The sequence below is a fragment of the Nesoenas mayeri genome (assembly GCF_963082525.1).
Source record: "Nesoenas mayeri genome assembly, chromosome: 5".
NCBI lineage: Eukaryota > Metazoa > Chordata > Aves > Columbiformes > Columbidae > Nesoenas > Nesoenas mayeri.
In genome coordinates, this window is record NC_137548.1 from 63,062,758 (window position 1) to 63,088,042 (window position 25,285).

General features: G+C 36.4%; 1 protein-coding gene across 1 annotated transcript in view; it reads right to left on the reverse strand.

Moving 5' to 3' along the window:
• METTL15 (methyltransferase 15, mitochondrial 12S rRNA N4-cytidine) overlaps positions 1-25,041 on the reverse strand; it is a gene marked incomplete at both ends in the record, with an annotated part of 82,708 nt that extends 57,667 nt beyond the window's left edge. The window contains one exon of the mRNA XM_080345293.1: positions 24,778-25,041. Within this exon, the coding sequence (XP_080201419.1) occupies positions 24,778-25,041 (264 nt within the window). The remainder of the gene's footprint in view (positions 1-24,777) is intronic.
• Positions 25,042-25,285: the final 244 nt, after the last annotated feature.

Sequence of the window (25,285 nt, forward strand, 5' to 3'; positions counted from 1 at the left end):
TCCTGGTGTTTCTATGATGAGTCATGTTCTTTAAACTTCTTGTCTGAGTTTCCTTGTTATTCACAACAGGAATTGTTCATTGTCACAACACAACTTGTTTTCCACTGCTTTATTTTTCAAATACCAACTCTCATCCTATTAAAGTATAAATATATCTGTCCTCTTGTTCAAACATCTTGAATTTGCCACAGCTTACCATTTTAATACACTGAACTATTTCATATACACGTAAGGAGAATAACTGAGTTAAGGTGAGGAGTAGTGACAAGGAATTCTATAGGAATCTTCTTCTAGCAGTGATTTTTTTCAAGGAACAGCTGATCTGCTCTATGCTTTTATTACTGTATTTTTCACAACTAAGAACTGTAAAGGTATGAACTACTACAGACCTTTCAAAAATACTTACTGGAGCAAATGCTTCTTGAATAAAGCACATAGACTATTGTTTGGGCACAGATGTTAAGGTCCACAGTGGGAAAAGACAAAGTCTCTTCTCAGTTCCTTAGTCTTTTCCTTCCCTTTTGCAAAACTCAAAATCCACCAGCTCAAATTGAAAATCCATGCTCAGTGCTGGCCTTTGTTAATACCAACCTCACGGAACCTACAGTTTCAATAAACACAGACAGAAAATTAATCTGAAGTACAAATCTAAAAAGTGACGCTAACAGGGAGGAAAAATATATTCACTACTGAAATTGTCCACCAACAGAAGGACATAAACAGAACATTTCTCCTGCCTTTTTCTCCTAAGCATGCACAACTCAAGCTTACCATAAAGATTTCCACAAACTGGTGATTTTCAATCAAATTTTAGCAATGCAGCTTATCCCACACAGCTCTCCAGAGATGATCACATTAAAAATGTTGTTTTGATATGCTGAACATAGTAACTGAAAAAGCAAGCTATTCTTCTGTAATTTATTTTTTTTACATTAAAAAAAACTACCACCACAACCCATTTCTCCTAAACATTTACCATGTATTTAACATTCGGACTTCTTACACCACCTGCCTTTAATCCACTTAATCTTTCCCACATGGACTGTGACCTTTCTCAAGGAAATTTTAAGATTAGTTTTTGCAAAGTACAGCAAAACATTTAACTTGAACCTCCAAGATGTTATTTGATGTACACGCAGAAAGACTTTATTCTGCAGCTCATCACTGTTGAAGCCACATATTGGAGCAGTTCGGATAGATCACGTTTGTGACCAAGACTAAAGGAAATGGAAAATGACATTTTGGACTGTGTTTTCTTAACACACATTCTGAACAACACAGGCCAGAAAGTGATAATAAGCAGCAGGAAGCTGATCTTTAATTTTGTGATAAAAGGCACTATTAAGGTATAACTTAGTCAGAGACAAAAAGTAATTTCAAATCTCTTTGCATAGAGTTTATTTTGGGTATTATTTGGCATTTTAAGTTATTCTTACAATTACTTCTGAACAAATTACGATGATCGTCATGTGCAGCAAACAAAAGGAACTTTGAACTATATCCCTTAGGTCACTGTGAACATATTTATGTAAGAATAAAAATGAAAAGTGTTTCTTTAAAAACTTACTTCAATTGACATTTACTAAGAGAAAAACCAAACCTATTAATTGCAGTGCAATTGCAAAGTCACACATGGGTAAAGTCACCTAAAGAAGCTCAGTTACACAGAACAATCCAAAATGTCGGTGTTGACTTTGAAACATCTTATTATGGTAACAAACAATCTATTTAAGAGACACTAATGGAAGTAGGATCACTTTTCGTCTGAAAGACATATGGAGTCTTTTTCCTGTCAACTGAAGTTCAGGGCTGGACTCAATTTACAACTCTGATCGGAATAACATGCTTGAAAACCTACAACGTGTAGAAATTTCATTAATGTTCTTCTATCATTAGATAATAATTAACTAACTTTGTAGCATTACAAATAATACTTTTTCGATAACAGTCCTCCTGCTAATTGTACCACGATATAAAATAACTTAATGTAAATATATGCTCAATTTGGTTTTGAGCATACTACAGTAATAAAAAAAGAAGCAAACCCCACAACCAAATCAAGAAGCGTACACACAAAAAACCAACCCAAAACCCATGGCATTCTCTAGAAGACAAAACAACATGAAAAATATTGCTCACCTCTGGCTGCAGTGTAAATACAAAATCATTAATTGTACACCGCTACCAATTCAACAACATTATGCATGAAATTTGTTACGAAGAGAACTTACCTCCAACATCAAAAAAATCTACTCATATGAACTCTTTAAATAGTTTTCTCTTTGTAGTATTATTTCATAGAACATTCCCTACTGATTAAGAAATGGATATTTCAAGAAAAGGTACACATTTTCAAATAAATTTCAAATCTATTATTCTTTTATAAGAGGAAGTCAAAATGCAGTGATCTGAGAATAATCTCCCATTTGTTTTTAACATTATTCATGCAATAAGCTTATTAACATTTTTTCCAATAACCAGCTCTGCAAGCTCTCTTTATCGCTATCTGAGCTACTCCTTGATTTCATTCTTTGTAATTCATATCGGAACATATTAAAATAGGCTTCTGAAACAGCATCCAAAGGTGAAAGATTTAATTAGATATGCAGGAACCCAAAGTAGCATGGCATTTGTGATCTCTTAGCAAAGGTTAACCCCCAAACATCATGACATTATGTTTTCTATGAAATATATAACAGAAGGCCCATTTCAAAAGTAAGTTTTAAGGAAAAAAACCCAACAAACTGAACCATAATCTTCCATATACTCCCTCCCTGGACAAATCTACACCACTACGGTGTTGGATAAAACTGACTCTGAACAATGTGATCGTGTAATTGAAGTCTTTGTCATAGCACATATTCAGAAAACACCAAAACATTTGTCCTGCCACCTTGGTCTTTTTATTTTTCATTTCCAATTATTTCCATTGTGCAAAATTCAAGTGTTTTAGGGTGGTTTTTATTTTTAACACAAACATTCATTCTCCATTGAGTTGGGCAGAGGGAAATCAATATGATTAACAGAATTAATTCTGTTCTTTAGGATACCGAAGCTCAGCTGACTTGCAAATGAAACATATTATATACTCCATAGCTTTTCACTTCTTAAAAAATAAAAATGTTTGTAAGGCAAGATCACAGAATCACAGAATCGACTGGGTTGGAAAAGACCTCAGAGATCATCAAGTCCAACCCTTGGTCCAGCTTCAGTCCATTGACTAGATCATGGCACTAAGTGCCATGTCCAATCTCAGTTTAAAAACCTCCAGGGATGGTGAGTCCAGCACCTCCCTGGGCAGCCATTCCAATGCCTGACCACTCTCTCTGCAAATAATTTCTTCCTAATATCCAGCCTAAATTTCCCCTGGCAGAGTTGAAGTTCATGCCCCCTTGTCCTACTGCTGACTGCCTGGGAGAAGAGACCAATCCCCATCTGGCCAGAACTTCCTTTCAGGTAGTTCTAGAGAGCAATGAGGTCACCTCTAAGCCTCCTCTTCTCCAGACTAAACAAGCCCAGGACCCCCAAGATGAGGCTATTCATATTTCTTACTCAACAGGTTTAATACACAACTTTGTTCTCCAGCTCCACTGTGTTAGCTGCTTTAAGAGCTGTTCAGTAAAACATGACATCCTACCAGTTTTCTTTTTGACACTGGTGAACCCAGGCTACTTGGCTTCAGCTCTAGGACCAGCATTTCTTTGAAAAGGTCAGACCTGCCGACCATTTGCTTCCTGCTCAGGATATGAACAGCTCAGTGCAAGGCTGGAACAGGACATGGTGCAGTTACCAAACGCAGCCTGTAATGTGGAAGCTTTTCTGTTTGCAGATGGTCGGGTTGATGAGTAGAACAGATCACTAGAAGAAGAGTTTGAGCAACTGTGCAACAGAATTACACCCTTACAACACCACTTCATGTTAATCTATCAAAGAGCATTTGTTTCCCTAACACCAATCTGTCAAACGCCACGCTGATCATGCCTCCTTTACATGCTGCAAGAAGGTAGACGAGGTGTTATTAAAAGGGATGCTCTACTCAGAAGCACAGAGCACGCAGAGAATGTGCTGTCAAGGCATTGTCTGGAGCAACAGAACATTGTGCTGTAGACCAGCACACCCTAAAAGCCAATTAATTCTGCTATTTCCAGACCTTAGTTGATGTCCCATATCTTGCACTAGCTGCTAATTATATCTGCTAATATTGTGACTTATTAAAAGATTGGGCATGCCACGATATTATGCTATTTTTGCCTATGTCATATTTTTGTATCATGTTGGTCAACCAGACCTTGTTCCAGTCATTTGAAGATTTACTAATATGCAAACAAATGGATGTATCCACATAACTTATCTCTCTATTCACATTCATTTAACATACTTTAAAACGGTGTTCTGGGATTAGACCATCAGCCTTGTTTATAATGCTTTTTAGAAAGATAGGCAACTGTGCTGGCTCCAATTCCTGCTTTATATCACAGCAATATTTGCAGTATGGCCACAACAGTATTAGTAAAAGTTATCCTTACAATCCATGAATGCAGTTACTGCTAAACAGCGGCAAGTTTTGGTACACCCAAGTCTTACAGCTGATAATGTTAAATCAATAAAACTATTTTCTGCAAATCACTTGGTTCCAACATATTTCAGTGTCCTTTCTAGAAATTTTACATTACTTTTAGCAGAAATAATCTCCGCCTGAAGACAAAAAAAGATGAAGTGTGAAGTGGTAAGAGAAGATACACTGCTATTGAGAATGCAGGTTACATTAGTCATCTTTTCATGAAATAAATACAATCATTTTGGACCATAGTAGAATTCAGTCATGCATTTTTGAAATACTAAAAATTATTCTCAAATAATTAATACAATTTTTTGTTTTACATTAAAATCTCTCAAAATTATTAACAATGACCAATTTTTTTAAAAAATACTTTTGTAATTTTATACCATGTTTTACAGCAACTGTTTTCCGTATTGTCAAAAAACCTTATGGAGTTACTTACAAAGCGAGTGACTGTCTTAGTGTAGCTAAACACAGTCACTCTAAAACAAGCAACAAACACATAATACGTTTCTCAGTAATTAGAAATGCAGCGCTACTAAACTTCATAGAGCAGGGAAGATTTAATGACCTCCAATACACCGTAATTGGAGATGCTCATATTCTCATCTAGTATGCAGGTACAATACACTAATACATAATTAAAGAACAGGCAGTTACTGATTTATATTTATGTGAGATCAGCTTTACAAAAAGGAACATACTTCAGACTCGTGGGCAATTAAAACCAGATTAATTTCCTACCACAAATATGAGTTCAAACTCCTAGTGAGAACAGCATGACTTATCATTTACTTTAATACTCTTTATTACTTTAATACAGCAATCAAAACATAATACAGACCCTGAGAATCATCCTGTCATTCACCACTGGCAAAAATAATGACCATAAAAACCTTGCAGAACTATACAGCTTGTCACATAATTCATTGATTACAGAAGGCACCTACTCTGCCCTTCAGAGCATATAATCAAACACCAGGAACTTCCAACCTCTTGTGGAAAGACTGCAGCTCGTTCAACAGGGCTGCCACAAGTCTCAATCAGCAACATGTAATTATAGTAATAAACCACATTTGAAGTGTCTGCAGTGTTGACATGAGTCACTGAAAAGAACATATATCCACAATCTGTAGTCTGAACAAGTGCTCCTTTACATCCTTTTTAAGGCAAAACCATTTTCCATTGTATTACCTGTATATTTCAATATAACATGCAAGGCTGGAAAGCACAGAATACAATGGCATGACTAAGTTAAGTAATTATTTTGAGGTGGGTAATATTTTTTTTAAAAAAGGCGCTCAGCTATAACAAAAATAATAAAGAAGCACTTTAAAACCATAATGTACTATATTTTACATTGAAGCTATTATACTAATTGCTTGCATTTCAACATGACAGTGTAGAAACCATCCCAAGTCAAAAGCTGGAAAGCAGCAGCCCAAACTCTTCACTTAATTCTGACAATATTCTGTTTATGGAGTAAGTCCTACCTGTGGCAGCATGTTACAAAACGAGGAGCTGATTTGGCTCATCTCTGTTAGTTCTTACTGGCTGAGATGAGCAGCAGAGAGGCAATGTCTAACTTAATTACACAGATTAGATACACACAGTAGCTAAATCAACCAGTTCTAACAGAGCATTAGTTTAAAACACAACAAACAGGAGCAATGCTACTTAACATGTTAATGTCCGGGTTAAAAAAAAACCACCTGTTTTTAAAAAAACCCTATAAAGACACAGGAAATAAGACAGTTTTTATCACAAGAAGAAAGTGTAAATGCAGAATACCTTCTTGCCACCCTTTGTTTATGACCTGCAAACAAATTGTTTTACTCAGCTATAATAATGCTTGGATGCCATGATTAAAGACCAAAGGAATTACCATTAGCAAAACTCATTTGCTTTATGAACTGTAAACACACATAACACAGCTCTTTTCAAAGGAACTTATTATCTATCTTAAGATAAAACAAAACAAATGAGTGTGAAAGAGTAGGAAAGACCATACAGATAACAGCAACAATTCCATGTAATTACACAGATTAGTAGTCATCTCCCTCGGAGCAAAGCAATTAAACACGTGTTTATCTTCAGATGTAGTTTCATTTACCTCCAAAAGACTATTCGTAGATTTAATGTTCTGAACATGCCTAGAGTGTTTAGCTGCCTGGGAATCAACATGCACAACTAGATGGGTCTGTCAGATTCATGGTTGTTAGCTTTAGCTTGCATTTCCATCCCAAAGGTAATTGCACAAGAAGAACAATTAAAAAGCAATTATAATTTTGAATCTTCCACAAGCAGAATCTGAGCCACCAAAACATCTTTTTGGATCTAGCTCTCAACACAGCGCTGCTGAGCTCCTCCAGACACAAACAGAAAACTCCCCTTTCCTACCGCCTGCTGTTGCACCTCCAAGTTTGCACGGTCCTGTATGCAACTTGATCGTCACTTTGCTGGTACTGTGACACCCCAGGCACATGCTGGGATGTAAAACTATCTGAAGAGTGTTTCCCCAAGCTGTATCCATCTGCAGGTATTTCATCACACCCTTCTTCCTTTCACTCTTCTGAGAAAAACTGGTTTGACATTTTATATTTATTGTATCAGCTTTATCATGATAAAACTAGTTTACAACTAACAGTTCAAGTCTGGAACGATTTGAAAGTAATCCATTTCCTTTGTTCCACTTGTCACATCCTAAACTATAGACTCATAAGACTAAATAAATAAAATCATCACCAAGTACATGTTAATTACCCATTAACCAGCTACATATGTTCAGAGGGAACAAGAAGGGTCAAATCCCTCTACTGCTTCAAGAAAAGCGCAGTCGTAGCCCCATCCTGTAGCAGCCACAATACGGCTCATGTATCATCAGAGAATAAACACGTACGTTTCCCAAAACTCCATCTTAGCATCTTACTCTTATTCCATCTTCATAGCACACAGTGAGGTAATATCACTTTGGAGAAGCCTAAATAAACACAAGGAGAGAATGCCAAAGGTAGGGACTCATTCTTTAAACGCGAATGTCCCACTTAGCTTCACTTATTTGTTCTTTACCTAGAAAAGTGCCGCACTTGGGTACATTTCTGATCTGAACATAACACTCTGGGAAGATGGAATCTGTTCCAACACCACAGACCACGCAGGTCAGAACTGGACAGAAGCAGAAACCTCTAGAAATCCCAACTGTTAAGTGAGAAAGGTTTTTCCAACAGCAATCAAATGCACAGCTCAGCATCCAGGCCATGAATACAGCAAACAACAGCGAAGATATAATGACAGTTACTGTAACAACTGGATGATTTGATAACTGGTTATTTTCTCCATTGTATACCAACACCCCAATTTTTTTCACGACACTCGGCAGTGATTCGCTCAGTGTGGTCTAATCCATATCAGCCATTCAACTGCTCAAACAGAATATAGAAATAAAAATTTGTTCACTTAATGAAATCTTACATAACTCTTTATGCTATTAAGCTTATTTTAAGCTGGGAGGATTCTTCTCTTTTAAATATGCACTATATTTAGTCACAAACCATCCTCATTTGGGCTGACGCACCCAGTTACTCTGCCTATGCAAGCAAGATGCAAGTGAGAGCACATAAGAGGTGTTGCTCGCCAATCTCAATTTGTCTTCCATTTTCTTCCAAAGAGTGGAATTACTCAATTGTAATACCTACTCCAAATACCACAGGTGTGCCATCATCCTAAAAATCGCTACATGGAAGAGTGAAAAAGCTTAATGCAAACTGCAGCCCCATTATTTCCTCTCTGCCCAAGTCCACGATGAATCATTCACTACCTGGTATGCGTTATTCAACAAAGTAGTAAGAAAACAACACACCAGAGTTCCAGGGGAGGGCAACAGCAGAACTCGGAATTACCAACATCTCAGAAACTGGGACCAAAGTTCATGCAAAAAAAACCAAAAGCAAAGTCAAGTGCTATTGGTAAAATAGAAGGAGCAGAGATGGAGAACAAAAAAAATCCCATTGAATAAGTGTAAAGGAAAATTAGAACTTTATTAAAGGTTCATTGACTATAGCCCATCAAACTCAAACAGCTCAGCTGGATGAGTTGTTCTAAAAGCAATGCAAAAGACAGACGTTTGTCACTACACTACAGAGTCATGACTGTCAATTTATATATTAAATCTATTTTCCATTTAAAATGTGTATGTCTGCTTTTCCTATCAGTATAATATTTTCAAACTTAGTTTGATATGGTAACTAGTAACTGTGAGCTCTATCTCCTAAAATAACAGTATGGATATATATTTCTTGTGATTTTTTCTGTTTTACACAACTTTTAATACTTGCTTAAAATAATTGCATGGTTCATTTTGATAGTTTGCTCCTTGTATTCCACTCTTCTGCTTTTAATATTTACATATTTTAATATACTACTCAAACAGAATAATCCTATTCTGAACAATCAGACTTGCTGAGGAAAAAAAAAACAGACATTCCTAAAATACTTTGGAAAATTATTTACAAAACCATAAAAAACACAGGGCTAAAAATATTATTTTAACTATTATAGCCTCTGAAATTATTCTAAAATTAGTAGCTTAATTCTTTCATGTCTCAGTAGGTGCTGAAATTTATCTCCTGGGTTTTCTAAATGCCAACGACATCAGGTTCTGAGCACTTACTCCTGCACACATGAGTCAGGTCAACAAGACAGAATTTTTGCATAACATTTGCTGAAATGAAGTCTTAATTCTCTGATTGTTCTCTCTACCAGTGGCTCAGACACTAACAAATACTTCTAAGAGTGGTATTTCTGACACCATTTAATGATTTATATTGGGGTTTTAGTTGGTTTGCTTGTTTTTTCCCCTTACCTGGAAGAATGAACTCACCTGATAGAAATGTGCAACATTTTAAAAAGTAATCCATCCACCATAGCAAGGCAACACCATTGGCTGTACCATGCAATATGTCAATCTACACAGAATAAAACCTCTAAGTATTTTGCTTAAATATTCTATTAAGTTATAGAGGAAAAAAATATATGTATTACCACTATTTGTTATTTGCTTGTGTGATAAACAAACCATTGTCCCACACAATTAAAAAGGCATGCCTTTATTAATTAGTATACGTAAACGTTCCTGAATATTTCCCCTGCTTAAGTAAATGAAAATCCCACTACTGGTAGCATGTTCCAGACTTCTGAACTGAGATGTAGAAATCTCATTAACAGGCCAGCAATCTCATTTCTTCATCTTCAGTACTTCAACTTAGAACAGATTCTGTCCAGCAATAACGCAACACAAAGTCTGAAGTGCTAAAAAACAAAACGTATATGTACATTTGCATGTACAAATGTGGGAAACGGGATGTGGACAAATAGGAAACTATCACCACTTCATACTATAAGCAAGATTACATGAGCAACAATGCACGTCCCCAAGGAAGAGCGGTTAATACTCTACAAAAGAAGCACATCACACAACTTCATCACTGAAGATACTGCCACTGTACGAACTAGACTATAATTCCCAAATCACTACGTTCAAAATCAAAGCCACAAGTCTCCACCACAGAAATATTTTCCTAAATCTCCTGCACAGAGCAAGGAAAGTTTAGCTGAAAGATTTTTATATGACTTTATGCTGCCTAGAAATTGGATCCCTCCAAGTCCAGGTTTGTTCTCCTCAGTGAACATAAGACAGGTGGAGGTTTTGCTTTAAGTCTTCACTGCTTCTTTCAAATTGAAAAAAAGATGCTTTGAAATATGCTGCATCTTTCTCTTAAAGGTTTTATTATATTGTTAGTTTTGAAGGTAAATATTATTTTGGCAACCACATTCAAAATATCTAAGCATCTTCACAAACTGATGAGATAGAACAAATACCTACATGAAAAACAGCCATAAACCTATTTAAAAATGTAGGTTTTTAAAACAGTTTAAATTATTTGCAAACCCAAATGAATAGATACTGTGATGGACAATAAGTACAATTGGGGAAACAGGAAGAACTACTAGAAAAGGAGAGGAACTGGATAAAAAAAATCAAGATAAAGACAACAAAGGAAAAATGTATGAAGGAAGAAAACCTATGGAAAGGAAGGGGGCTGAGAATGAACTGAATCAGTAAGTCTTGCATTCCTAGGAGAAAGTTGATGTGAGGGAAATCTACAATCCAGAAAAACAAGAAAATCACATTCAAAGAACACATTTCAGAACTAACTGAATGATCATTTCAGGAGAGAACAGAACATCTTCCATCATTGCTGCTTTATATGAAACTGGGCTTAGATGAGGACAAGACAATAAGAGATGTGGAAAAGGAGTCCCTCAGGACACATCTCTCTGGTCCAATACAACATCCGAAGGCTCCAGCAATTTTCTGCTGAGGACTATTAACATTGCTTTTATACAGCTGTAGCAGATGGTATGATTCACTTATCTCAAAATACAAGAGCTCAGGGAACCTGATGATATTATCAGGCATCAAGTTAGAACAAATAAAAAAAGTGCCTTTCATGCAAATATTGAAACTATGGATATTATGTTGTGGGGAGAGGTCTAATACTTCACACATTTTTTTTTAGAGAGATCAATCAAACTTGAAATAAAGACCATGCCAGTGATATTACACGAACACAAGCCTCTACTTCTTTTCCTTTCCCCACTCAAGGATGTCCTTAAACTATTGTCAGTGCATTAAAGGTAACAAAAAGTAGAAAACCAATCATTCTTTAATCCCCCATTCTGCCAGGTTTCCATTAGCACCTGTTGGGCTCTGCCACAGACTGGACACCTGGTCAGGTATAATTCTGCTGTGATCCCACTCTATCACTGAGGGGCTTGGGATTTAGCAAGATATTTAGATCTAATGAGCTCAGGAGAGAGGAAAAACTGTTCAACAGAACCAGAATATGTAATCAAAGCACCTTTTGCCTCCTCGAGTCTCTAGAGATTTCTTCATTATCCCAGCTTCAGTATTTATCACACATGGAAGCAGCACAGACCACTTCTGAAAGTTCAAAGATATCGTCTCAAAGGTTTTAAAAATAAGGCATTCAGTGGTAAGGAGAGCCATCATCCACTCCTCAATTCTCAGCTGGAGCAAGCACAAGTCCTACACAAAGCCAGCAAGGTTTTTTAAAATCATGCAAATTATTTCTGTAAAAAATTAAACCTTGCTTTTCTCCCCAAACCCTGAGGTTGTTTTTCTTCCTTAATAAAAGATAGCTTCAAGATATGCCCTGTTCTCCCCTTCCTCCCATAGAGTTCTTTGCCTCCTCAAGCTGCATCATGGAAAGCAACACAAAGGAACTGAAGAACTGGAGGGAGAAAAGCTCCAACAATACTGGAAATCACTGCCATCATCTGGGGATGCTGGGCAGGCACTGAGACAGAGACAAGCCATTCGTTATTCTGAAATAGGGTACCAACACAAGATGAACATTAGAAATGACAACAACAACAAAAAAAAAAACCCAAAAATGTAATCTGCAAGCATATATACATATATACAAGCATATATACAAAACATATATTAATTTTGCAAATTTAATTTTTAAGAAAATTTGCACGACGCTTACAAAAGATCTGGAAAAGTGAAGATATTCATCAGTGTTAATAGGACAGTTCTTAATGAGGAAAACTTTAAGAAATCCTCAAAGGACTCTAAATATCTGTAAAACCACAGGCATAGTAAAGAGCATAATTACTGAATATGTGACCTAACAAGGAAAAAAAAAATGAAAGTGAGTACTATAAAAATCATTAAGAAGATAGTAAAAGATAATGGCAATGACTGGTCTATTCCAACAGAAGCAAGATCTTAAACCACACAAATTCTAACAGCAAAAAAACAATTAATGTAAGTTGCTAAAAACAAAATACTTCAGTGGGATGTCAATCAGTAACACAGAGCTGACAACTGTGCTTTAATTAAATTTGAGACTGTTACCAATTAGTTAGTCTAGAGCACTACAGGCTTCATGCTGCCTATGACTCAGTGCACTGACTCATCCACCAAAACTTTTCTTACAGAAGAACTATCCAGGCACCCACAAGGATGCAAGATCAAAACGAAAATAGTTTCATTGACCTTCTTAGCAAAAGTCTTGTTTTAAATTTAGATGACCAAAAGTATACGCTGGAACAACCTGCTCAAATAGGTTTATGAAGGAGAGAATTTCAAGAGTATTGTTTTAACTCCATTGCAGATAAACATCTCAAAAAAACAACATACAAGTAATGCTTTGTACGGTTTAGAGCTGAAGCAGCAGATTTTAAATCTGCTTTTTCATAACCTGCTCAAGTAGTACTATTTATTATTAATAAAATATCTAATATTTTTCATTTAAAGATCCTGTTTTCTGTCACTTAGAGTCCTGACCGACATTAAGAACCGAAGGTTGAAAGTATTCTGTGCCAGAAGGTCTTTAGCTGATGGGCTGGGGGTGGGAAAGAGTCATCAGAAGTCCTCAACCATTTCCCTGTTCAGGAAAAAAACATGTTTGCTTAAGATGTTAAAATTATAACAATTCCACCATTGTACTAGGCAGGAATGATATTTTCAAGTTCTGAAATAAAAATAATGGGAGGATAATCTTGGGTGATTCTTCTCATGGACTTCCAAACATGTTAGATTTAAAATCGAGACTTCTCTCCCAGTTGCTCTTTGTGAATGCTCAGGCTATGATGGCCAAGCACGGGATCTCAGGAAAGGAAAACTGTCTCTTGCTCTCTCAGATTCTGCCCTGATCCTGCCGATACAGAGCGAGCAATCAAAGAGAAGAGGGGACAAGAGGCAACCAGACACAGGACCAGACAAACGTGAAAAATAACTTAGAGTTATATGTTAAGCCTGGAGCAAAGGGTGGAACAGGTAAGGCTCCTGAGGGTTAAAATGAGCATGAATGTTGCAATTAAGAATCTTAAATGTTTTCCCCAGAAGTCACACTAGCTCCCACAAATCTCAGTATTTAATTTTTACCAACTGAAGAAGCTGTATCTTCACCGGGAACAGGAATACTTCATCTCCTTCTCACAGCAAAACCACAGAATAACAGCCTAGTACTTAGGGCATGGTTTCACAAGATGTTAAATATTAGGGGGGGGGGAAAGGCAATTCTTCACTGTTTTCTCCTGTGCAAGTCTTCCTTCTTCTAGTCCATTCCTCCCAGCACAGGTGCCTACCAGGTGCTTCCATAAGCCAATTTAACTTACCAGTATGGCATAGGAAACAAATACAGAAGAAGCAGCTGTGCTTTTTTTCTGCCAGCTTAGTGTGTTTAACTGATTTGCAGAACAGTCAGGGAGGGACAGGAGCATATGGAGATGTACAGGGAGCAGGGAAGCTGGACTTGCCACTTCAGTGGCAAAAAGACATTTCACGGTCTTATCTATTCAGCTTGACTCTTCCAGCAAACCTTGTAGGAATGAATCAATTGCTTTGAGTCTTTTCGAAAGCAAAGCACTACTGGAAATTGCGATATCTAACACAGTAATTAAGAAAAGCACTCAGCTGACAGATGAACAGGGGAACCTCCGCCATGCAGCTCTTGTGCCATTCTCAGGAGGTCACTACAAGCAGGTTGGGCACATTATTTGTTCTCATTTTTCTGGCTGTAAAAGTCAGGAATTCTAGATGTGCATCCCACACATGCTGTGGCCTCAACAACTGCAAGTGGATGTCACTCCAACATGTTTCAAAGCTCTAAACCAAACACTTAACTCAAAATATTAACCTCTTCCAAAAAGCAGGAAAAGGGGCATTTCTACTTGGGCATCCAAGAGATAATTTTGCTATTGATGCCTTTAAGCCCCGCAAAGTAGCAGTAATATTACTGTGCTACCTTATAGGACAGCTGTAAAGATAAATCCTGTGTAATTAATTGGAATGAATGAATTTATCTATGAAGATCATATGTGGAGAACTCAAATGCTGTAGGGATATAAATCAGGAGAAAAAAATGTGAATTTAAAGCAGAGTTTGAATAGGGAACAGCATAAGATGTGTCCATGTACAAGAACAAAGCAAAATAACCAGCTTATTCGCCCAGCACCCTCTGGCTATGCCCATCACAGCAGGCCAGTGGAAGAAGGTTCTCAAAGGGCAGAACAAGCATTTTGTCTGAGACCTGACACATGTGCCCGTGGGATTCACGGAGGCTGAACGTTTATTAACAGCTGGAACACAAGGAGCACTGTCAGAATCCATCTCCTGGTGCCGTCTGAAGAAACCCAGTTTGTGCACTGCAACAAGAACCATCTGCTTCAAGCTGGGACAATCAATACACCCTCTCAAAAGATGGTTCTTTACTGAAAGAACTTAAATGCTAATGCAGATGAACTCTAATTTGTGCTAAAAAGAACGTGAGGTTTATCTAAATGTAATTTTTAAATGTAATGACATTAAAAAATATTTTTAAATGTAATCTAAAAGCATTTTCCAAAGGAAGCTCAAAAAACACAAACATTTGATGCAATCTGGAAAACCTTCCAATGCCACAGTTGTGACAACTGAACAATTCATTTATCCTCTACTGCATTATTAAAACTGTACAAATTGGAAAACAGAGGACACCAATGCTGCCTGTCATGCCAAGATGCACTTTTCACATATTAAGTCTAGTCTTTTGTAATACTCATATGATCCTCCAGTCAACTTCTTTTGATAAAGATTGGATGTAAAATACAGGCCACCAAGTAAAGCAACTTTTTAATGTCTGATTCTGTACAAATACCTGTTCAACCATAAATGAGTGGTTAGACAGGTAGTTGTACAAATAGTCTTGAGTTTAAAAGAAAAATAAAGTATTTTTTATACATTTGCTGTAAAAAAGCTCATTCTTATTAATGCTTCCAGTATAACCAAAACGGAAATCCAAAAATTCTGCAGAAAGTCATCTTAAGCGCTGGTTTTCTTTCTATAGGACAAGAAAGCTTTTAAATATTTTTGCTATAGAAATCTAGTGTACTTAGTGTTTTTTCATGATTTTATTATACCAGATCAAAAGTGTCTACAGTGATTAAACACTTAACCTATTCTAAGCCATGCTCAAAACATATGAAGGAAATTCATTAACCCAATCTACCAAAACTAAGGTAGACTTTTTAATGTCTCACCAAGAAGTCGTTCCAGAAATACAGCAGATCTTAAGAACCTGACGGTGTCTGCAAAATTCTTCAAACAAGGAAACCCATCCAGATCATGTCACCATGATAAAATAATCCAGATGAATCCACAAGCATTTTATAATTCCTTAAAACATTACAATGAATCACAACTTGGGCATCTTCCCAAATGATCTATGCAATACAGGCAAATCCTATTAGTGTTATAAAGTCTGTGTATGTTAGAAAGTCCTCTAAAGATAAAAATACTACAATATTGAGAAAAAAAACGCAAACAGCTAATTAAGTGCTACTTGTGGCCAAGCAAGAGTTTACTATTTAGAGTTTATTCAGAAATAAGTGGTTTATGTTCTACTGAGAAGGGCTTTTCAACAGGATACCATTTCCCACTTATAAAAAGAGGTCATTTTGTCATTTTGATACTTTCCCTAGGTAACGGTTTGCTTATCAATTCAAGGTCAGCAGAGAGGTCTGTATTCAGCCCTGCTCAACAATTACCCAGCCACAAAAGCCTTCATTAAAAAAGATAAATCCTCTTTATTCAAACAAAATATACACCACTAACACTCGCTTCAGACTTCACAATAGTAATCTTGCTGAGTTTAGAGAATGGCATCTGTCAGAATTTGCAAAATATTTAATCAAATCATATTTCTAGAACTACCAGAAATCTAGAACTGTTTTCACTAGAACAAAAATACCGACTCAGAGATTTAATCCATTTGAGGTCATACCTTCCCCATGATGTTAGCACTTCAGTCACCAAAATACTAGCAGGTAACAGAATTATCTATGAGAAAACAGAAAGTTTCTATGAATCTTTCTCATCTTCTCCTGTGTCAAAGTGTTCACTTACTGCTCTGCTAGAAGTGACACCTGTTGAAAGGACACAGCTCATGTAAGCTTCTCAAAGCCATTGAACAAGGACTTTACACTAAACTTGTAAAGCAAAACCTACCCCAGATTAATTCCAAACCATATATCTATAAATTTTACTAATTATATTTCTCGGTTCTAAGCACTGCTTCTTCAGTTGACTGAGGATGTGGCTTACAACGGATAAGTCCCCTGCATTCTCCCAATTTATCCCAAACCTGTTTATTGCACCTACCACTATATCCTAATGCATGCATAGATCAACCATGTAGAGAAAGGATTATCATTTTATCTTGGTATAGCTAAGACTTTGTCTTTGATTTTGATTAAATATACAAAAATTAAAAGGGCATACTTGTTTTATATACCTGCCAAAACACAAGGCTTTTGAAATTATTTTAAATAAAACGGATTGTTACAAAGTGTCAGCACAGTGAGACATGCCATAAAAGTTGGTTACTCATGGGATTGCAATAAAGATTTGTTAGTAGAGAAATCTACTCTTTGAGAAATGCTGAAATGTTTTAATATCTCTCTAAATAAATTACAAAATTGTACACACATTCACAGATGAAAAAATTATTAAAACATTCACTTTGCAAATAAAAAATGCTAGAACTAAGAAAATGAGAGGTCAAAGATAATCAAAGATCCTCTTGCATTTTTATCAGGATATTTTTATACCATTGCTATTTAGTAAGAAGCGTTATTTAGTCTTTAACATACTAATTACATTTGCTCCCTCTCAGGAGGATTTAAAATATTTTGTAAATATGTTTAGTTTCATACAGTAAATCAGACATACCTGGTTTTAAACTAGAGAGTACCTATTTTGACTCTTAATAAGCATTTCAAAACTATTGCCACACAGAATGGAAAATATCACAATCTAGAGAACCACATAACCAGACACTGTCAGGTCCCTACCTCCCATTCTGAAAAAGCTGCAATGTGCATCCGCATTTGCTACTATCAGGAACTCCAAAAATGAAAGATGACTTGCTATTTATTTTCTAATGCCATCTCAGCTTCAACCAGTAACAAAATACTGCCATGTTCTAATATAAAATTATTTAACAACGAAAAATGAACTTTAAAAGGAACTGCTGGAAAATAAAAACATCTGTGCCAAAAAGCAGCCAAGGATACCATGTAGAGCAAAATAGTCATTTCAAGTTTCTCAGCAGCAAATTACATATGTTTGCAACATTTTGAAATGTAAACAACCTTTCCAAAACTCTGGATCTACTACCAAAAAAGTGAAGTTGATCAGAGTGCTATGAAATGTATGAGCAGCTACATTGTACAGATAAAGCCACAGGTCTATATGAGCACAACTCCCATTCAAACCTTCCTCAAGTATAAAAGAGCTGAACTTGTCAGTGAAAATATTATAAAGGGATTAAAAGGTCTTATAATATCACCTGCCAGAAAGTAAAATGACCAAAGGAAAATAAAACAACAGTTTAAATTTTTGCTAATGGTAATACACTGCACACTGTTCTATACAGTACATGTCTTTCATCTATGTAAAAAGTTACCACATGTAATTTAAAAAAAAAATAAAAAAAGGACTTATAGATGGAAGGTACCTGAAGTTTTTCCAAAAGCATCTTTTTGAGAATATGAAATGATTAAAAAGTTGTTTGCACTACAGGTCTAACAATCAACATCTAGAAATCTAAATAAACAGTTGGCATTTCGTAAGAAAACAACCTTCTCACATAATGTATTAAGTACAATACAAAATGATTTTCCAGTGCCAGCCTATCCAACAACTCAAGCTAATGCAACCATTATTACCCATTTTTCACATTTAGCTCATCCACACACCAGAGGGTGCTACTAAATTATCCCAGTAAACAGCAGAAACACCCGTAAGATCACACACCAGGTCTACATATTCAAGCACTTCAGTAACTTGCATTCTCTATCAACCATCTCTACATCATTCTGCACAGAAAAGAGACTTATGAATGGTATTTTGGAGCAGCTATCAATCATAATCACTCAATAGCCTAAAAATTAATTTCAAACATCCAGAAAGTTTCCTGGGATCAAATTGTGTCAAGGCAACAGACCACAGAGGAGCCCTTTCCCAATTCCCTCTTAGACCAGAGGTAGACAAAGCAAAAACTTCACCTCAATATGCGTTATTTACTTCACTCATTTTCCTAAGAGTAATGTTGTCTGGAATTAGATTTAATGACATTATGACTCAAGCACACCCTTATTAACATTTCCATAGGAAATTAAAATTTCAATGTCTGAATGACTTCAGCTAATCACTTCACTTAGCAAGACAGAGCTGATTTCCTCAGCTACCTCACAAGAAACGTCTTTCCTCTGTTATAACTGAGAAGACATTTAAGATGCAATGAAAATTTTACAAAGGCTCAACTGAAAATCTAATCCATTCTTTAATATTTATGGTTAGTCAACCCAAAAAAGCCACGTACATGTTTTTGATATGTCTTGGCTGCCAAATGCCTGCAGCAATTTGACATCAGATAATACAACTTTTTATAGAGAGGGAGCCTGAAACAATATTAGTTGATTCAGTGTCTGAAATACAATTATTAATAAAAGTATTTTCCCAAGCTGCTGAGCACCAGCAGACAGCACCGGAATGAAGACGATGTGCTCAGTAACTCTGAGAATTAAAATAAAAATATATATAAAAAATAAAATCAGACCATAAATTTCAGTGACTTCAGATACAAATTGATTTTAAACATCAGATTTGGTAGTTTAACCTTTTCACGCAGAACACGCCTGTGTTTTGCTACTCAAACCAGGATTACCTTAAACAGAAAGACAAGAAAGAGAAAAATATGCAGTTATTTCCTGTACTCCAAGCGCGATCCTAAACCCCTAGTAATATTTTGTGTGGTAGAAAGTCTTTATTCCTGTTTACAAACTCAAATTCAAATATTTCATAAGAAAGCTTAGCCAAAAGGCTGACTAAATAAGACACAAAGTACTAGAAGGGGAGGAAATGAGTAGCTACATATATTAATTATCATCCTTTCTGGGATCACAGGCTCACTCAAGTTAAAATTTAAAGGGCTTAGATTACTTTCTGGTGAATTTTATTAGTTTTCCCCAAGAGGTGCAAAGAGTAATGCTGTCACAACAGAAAAGGAGAGCATATACAGCGTCATTACAAGCTGAGTCACCCAAAAGCATTGAATCTTGCTTTATTATAACACAGCGTCTTAAATAGTCTCCTGAAGCACTATCATTTGTTATGTGATAGAGTGGTAACAGCAAGCTAACCCAGGATTACAATAAAATGAAATCTGGCGCATCTGCAGAGTTGTTCTCTGTAGGCAGCCCAAGTTCCCTTGCTGGTCTCTTTGGAGATGGCAGCTCCAGGCTTCCCTTCCTCTACCGCAATAGGAAAGACGCAGAAGAAGGTTGGTGAGAGCTGTCTTGTTGCTGATGATCCCATTCAGAAGTGCCTGCTGAGAGACGGGCCGCAGGTGGGGAGAAGAGGTGGTCGGGCAGGTGTCCAAGAACCACAACCAGAAGATTCCTCCCTGTGCAGCTGTAGCCAACTTATTCTTCCCACCCTCCCAAGTTTTTAAGCTAAAGAGCAAAATCTCAAAGTATAAAAAAAGTAAAATCTGAAGGCATTTCTTCACCATGCCTCATTCGTATCTTGCCATCATTCAGATCCCATACATTATTTTTTGTTTCCTGGTACCACAGTCTAATAACACAGCAATACCAGCTTCAAAATAGAGATGTGCAGTGCTCTCAAATAAGTCCTATGTGTTTTAATTCATCTGTCATTAGGGGATTTGTGATCCCTGTGTCCTTTCAAGACCCACTACAGAAAACAGCAAAGCAAGAAACTTCAGACAACTAAAGAGCATGACTGGACTTCTTGTGCTCCCTCCATCAACAAGCCGATCATGAACACCATCTCCTGTCTTGTTTTCTTCCCTGTCCTCCCTTCTTTCCTCTCTCATCTCATGACAGAATTCACCCAGACGCAGGTAATGTAGAACTTGTATGACACTCACCAGCATCACTTTGTTAAATACTCCTCCTTCTACCTTGTTAACTTTTTTATTTAGACTGCTTGTCACAGCAGAGAGCAGTTATAAGTCAAGGAACTGAGGCAAATGCAGCCTGGTCTTTCAACTTCCTTTTGTTCCTTAAAACAATATTTAAAGGACTATCTTGTGCATGTCTTAAAACATTTTGGAAAATATTTTTAAAATGTTTTCCATTTTCACGCACTACTTTCAAATGCTAATTTCACCCAAAAAAAAAGAAATCCCCCTTTAAAGTCTGATTTTAGCCAAATATTTTAAGCAATGCTCTCTAGCTGATGAGATTCTGTTTAACAAGTTTCCTATTACACGCCACAAAACATGAATACACTTAGTTATGCACTCTACATTACACATCTCTCTACACAGCTGTGATCTGAAACCGGGCTATTCTCTTCTGTGAAATTACATTATACACAACCAAGAAATCAGGCAAGACAAGAGTGACTGACAGGGTGCACAGGATCAGCTGAAATAACTCCCAATACCCCCAGTGACGCTGAAGTATCACAGCAAAGAAGTTTTCTGTAATGCCCAGTCTATTTATAGAATTTTGCTTTATTAATTTGCCTTTTCCAAGTTCCAGTGTCTTTTGTTCATTTTACAATGACAGTTTACCGTTATCGTGTGCTGCTCCCATAGAAGAATTAATCATACACTTTGCATGTGGAAAGGTATTTTCAGTATGCTTCCCACAATAAACAAACATACAGCTGTTTCTACAACAAAAGAGACTATATGAATCACTTTGTCACTGGACTACTTGCAATTTACAAGTCATGGGGAAAACAGGCTAAAATGATAAAAACAGTTCTTATGTCCATGGGAGTGTAGTGCTCATCCAAAACAAGTATTGCAGCAATTATCTCAGGATGTAATTAATATTCCATGCCAAACTCAGTATTTTGGTTTTATCCTACAAAATACCTCATACAACTTAAAAACTCAGATTTGATTTTTCAAGGTCCCTTTTAAATTCCTGTTTAGCTTGGACAGCCCGTGGAAAATTTCATTTTTGAGAGCCTTTAGTGTAAATGGGTTGTTCCAATTACAAATTATTTGCAGATTGCTTTGGAAGTACTACGATAAGTACACTGGCCACCAGCACAGCCACATAACTATTTATACACCATGATTCTTGGAAACTCTTCTCACAAAACAGAAGTCTACTCTGCAGGGTGCTGTACAGAGAAAGGTTATTTTTGTCCTTAGGAGCTTACACTCAATGTAAGGTGGAAAAGGAATACTGATATATGGCCAAGGATATAAAGAAACTAAGAGAACAATTTCAGAACAAGACTCAGCTTTTGCACACCAGCAATCTACCTCAGCTTCTTTTGAGTGTCATTTATTACTTGACTATTATAGCTCTGAGGAACAGGAAGGAAATGACTCCGCTCCAGATCAACATCCAACAGTGGCAAGAGAACTTCGGAGCTGAAAGGCTGCTGTCTTCAAACTAACTGCAAAGCTCAAGCAGCATTTCAGTGACAAAAGCCCCATGTTTGACTGTCAGCAATGTCTTATACTGCTTCTTGTTATTTTGGAAGGCCATACTCATACTCTCTCAGTTGAAAAAGAATCATTTGACATTTGGATGCATGAAAATAGTAGCTATCCTGAGAACGATGCAATGTATACCTGAAAGACTGAAAGGAAAGCTCATGGCAATCCTGGATGGTTTTAAGAAATAACCATCTCTTTCTAGAAGCTAAGTATCACTTACACATTATTTCCAAGACAAAGAGGATACCCTCGTTAATGAAAGATTTGTAGAAAAAATAATCCCTATAATTTTATGAAGAATCAAAGAGGATACCTCTGCAAGAAGTCCCAACTAACTCAAGAAGATGTCAGACAATATCTGTTTGGGGAAAGTCAACTGCCTTATTTTTTTCAGACACAATGAATAGAATGAGATCAAAAGCTCATTTGATATTAACTTTGTTTCTGATGAACTACTCAAACACTGGAGAAAATGGAATGGTCTTACTCGTTCTTTCTTACCTCAAGTTTGATCACCTACCATTTAATTTACAGACATTAAAGAAAAGCTTCCAGAACTCTCATAAACCAAGTAATGCTTCTAGAGCCCACTGTATCTCCACTCTAGTCTAGATCACAGTTAACATAAAACCATACAAGACCAGTTTACAAGCTTCCCCATTACATTTGAGTAGGTTATAATAATACTTGTTTTTGTTCTAGTTATTATACATAAAAGTGTGCTGTTTGTGCTGGAACACTATCAAGTAGTTTCCTAGAGCTCTGCAACCTTTAAGAACCTTTGTTATAAGACCCCCATAAGAATCATTAAAATTTCAAAGTTTCATCCTCAGGCATTCATAGTAGAACTTACTGCTAATGAAATTAATTTCATATCACTATGGCCATATGATGTGGAAGAGATCCACATCTCTAGTAACTATTGGAAAGGACAAAATAGGAAAAAGTAAGGAGAAAAATCAGGAAAATGTGCTTCTGGATATCCAAAGACATTTGTTCTGAAAAGGAAGCTTGGTTCTTCACAACCACTGAAGTTTAAGAGAACAGAGAAAACTCAAGCTGCCCAGACAAATGCAGAAACAGTGGCTGAGTTTGTGTAAAGAAGACTAGTGGACTGAAGACTAAAATGTAGTTTAGTCAATAAAGTGAACTTAAATAGGAAATTACTTGCGTGTAGATTTACTGCAACAGACTATTCATTGAGGAGAAGAACGGTAAATCGGTAAAAACTAATTTGTACAATATGCTTTGAAGACAGGACTACTACAGGGACTTTGTAGAAACAAGCTCTAAAGCAATAAAGGAAGATTCAAAGATAAGTGGGAAAACAGTTGCTTAAACCCATGACAAATAGATTCCACAAACGAGACAGTCAACAAGAATATTCAGTAGGAGGGTACTAATGTCTTTATCTCAGCTGTGACTCACTCTTAAGTAACACTTATTTTCTTAGGAACACCTATAAGTAAAATGAAAACCCCATTCAATGACCAAAACTATAGGGAGAATGTTTCCTTTCTAATTTGATTTTCCTTATATTTGGAAACTCCTTGTTTCAGGACACAACAAGAAATAAAGGTCCAAATCAGGTTTTTTGTAACAAATAATGTAACTGTGTTAAAACCCCGTAAAGGAAATCTTCATGTGCACAGGAGAAAAGAAAGCAGAAAAACAAAATCCAAGATCAGAATGTTAACTTCCCTGCCCATAAAATACAGTGTTTGTGAAGTTCTTAGTCATGACTATCACCTTAAAAATATAAATTGATACCACAGTCCCAGTTCTATATCCACGTTAACAGAAACTGCACCACCATTCATGTGAGTGAGAAACAGTGTCAGCCTTAGTTTAAAATTTCACTAATGTTAACTGCAGCAAAACTCAGTTGACACATTTCATGCTTTTGCACACTACTTATTTTCAAAACTTCAGGCTTCAGAAAGTGCTGCAAATGTCTGATTTACACTGCCTTTACAAAAGAAAAATGGAAGTGCTGTTTTCATTTTCGGTTATGCTAAACAGGCTTCTGTTTAGCGTAAATCCTTCTTTTCAAGTTATAACACACTTGTGCTCTCTTATGTCTGTCACCAGCAGTTCACCACTTTCTTAGAAATCTGCAAAACCACATATACACAGACCTGAAAAAAACCTCACCCCAATAATAAGCTATTTTACATTAATAAATATTTAAAATCTCAGAAAGTCTTCAGGGACAACAATAGTTACTCTCCACAGTTTATAACCAGGAATAGTTTCTTTTGCAAGTTTTATTGCCAAATATGCTTATTTATATCAACAGACACAGTTAATGAACAGTTTCCCATCAGCCTCCTCTTAACTCTTATTCAAGTAAACACTTACGCAACTTGAAAAATACTTTATATAATGTCACAATTTCTTTGTTCATTTAATGTGTGAAAATTTCATCATAGTTCTGACAGGTGAATGAAATCTGAACTCAAAGTTCCTTATGTATTTCACTAGTTTAGGCATCTTCAACAGAAGGACACACGCAAGGGCAATGCACATTGCAAAAATTACATTATTTAGATTCTCCGTGGTTTCCAAAACACTTAAAACACGGTGTTCCAAACAAAAGAAGTTTTCACAAGGCCATGCAACAAGATTTGACCACAACTTTTGACTCACCTGGCCTGGCTGGGGGGATAAACAATTAACAACCTCCTCCAGCATCACTGGTGTGTGCAATCTTCCAAAATTATTGTCTTCTGTACTTGGAGGCAACTCTTCAGTTTCACATTTTGGGACAGTTTGTTCCTTTAACTCACTGTCAGAAAGTTTTTTTGCTGAAGAATGGATCCTTCTGGCCAAAGTAGCCACATTTATTGAATTCAGTTTGAAGTTGCTCAGAAAGACACATTTGTGAACTTGGCACAGACACCGAGATAACATTTTGGAGCTGAACAACCTAGAAAAACAGTAGATGTAGGGAATTACTTAACAAAAATATTTAAAATACTAGATTTATTTTTAAAAAGTGGAAATGCTGTAAGTAAAGCAGTATGCAGTCCAAGATGGGCAGTTTTACAGATACATCATGTCAGCAAAAAGTGAGAAACTCTAACTTGTTTTCAGAATTTTCAATATTATCTACCAGTCAATCATATTCAAACAACAATGGTTTCCTTTTCAACAG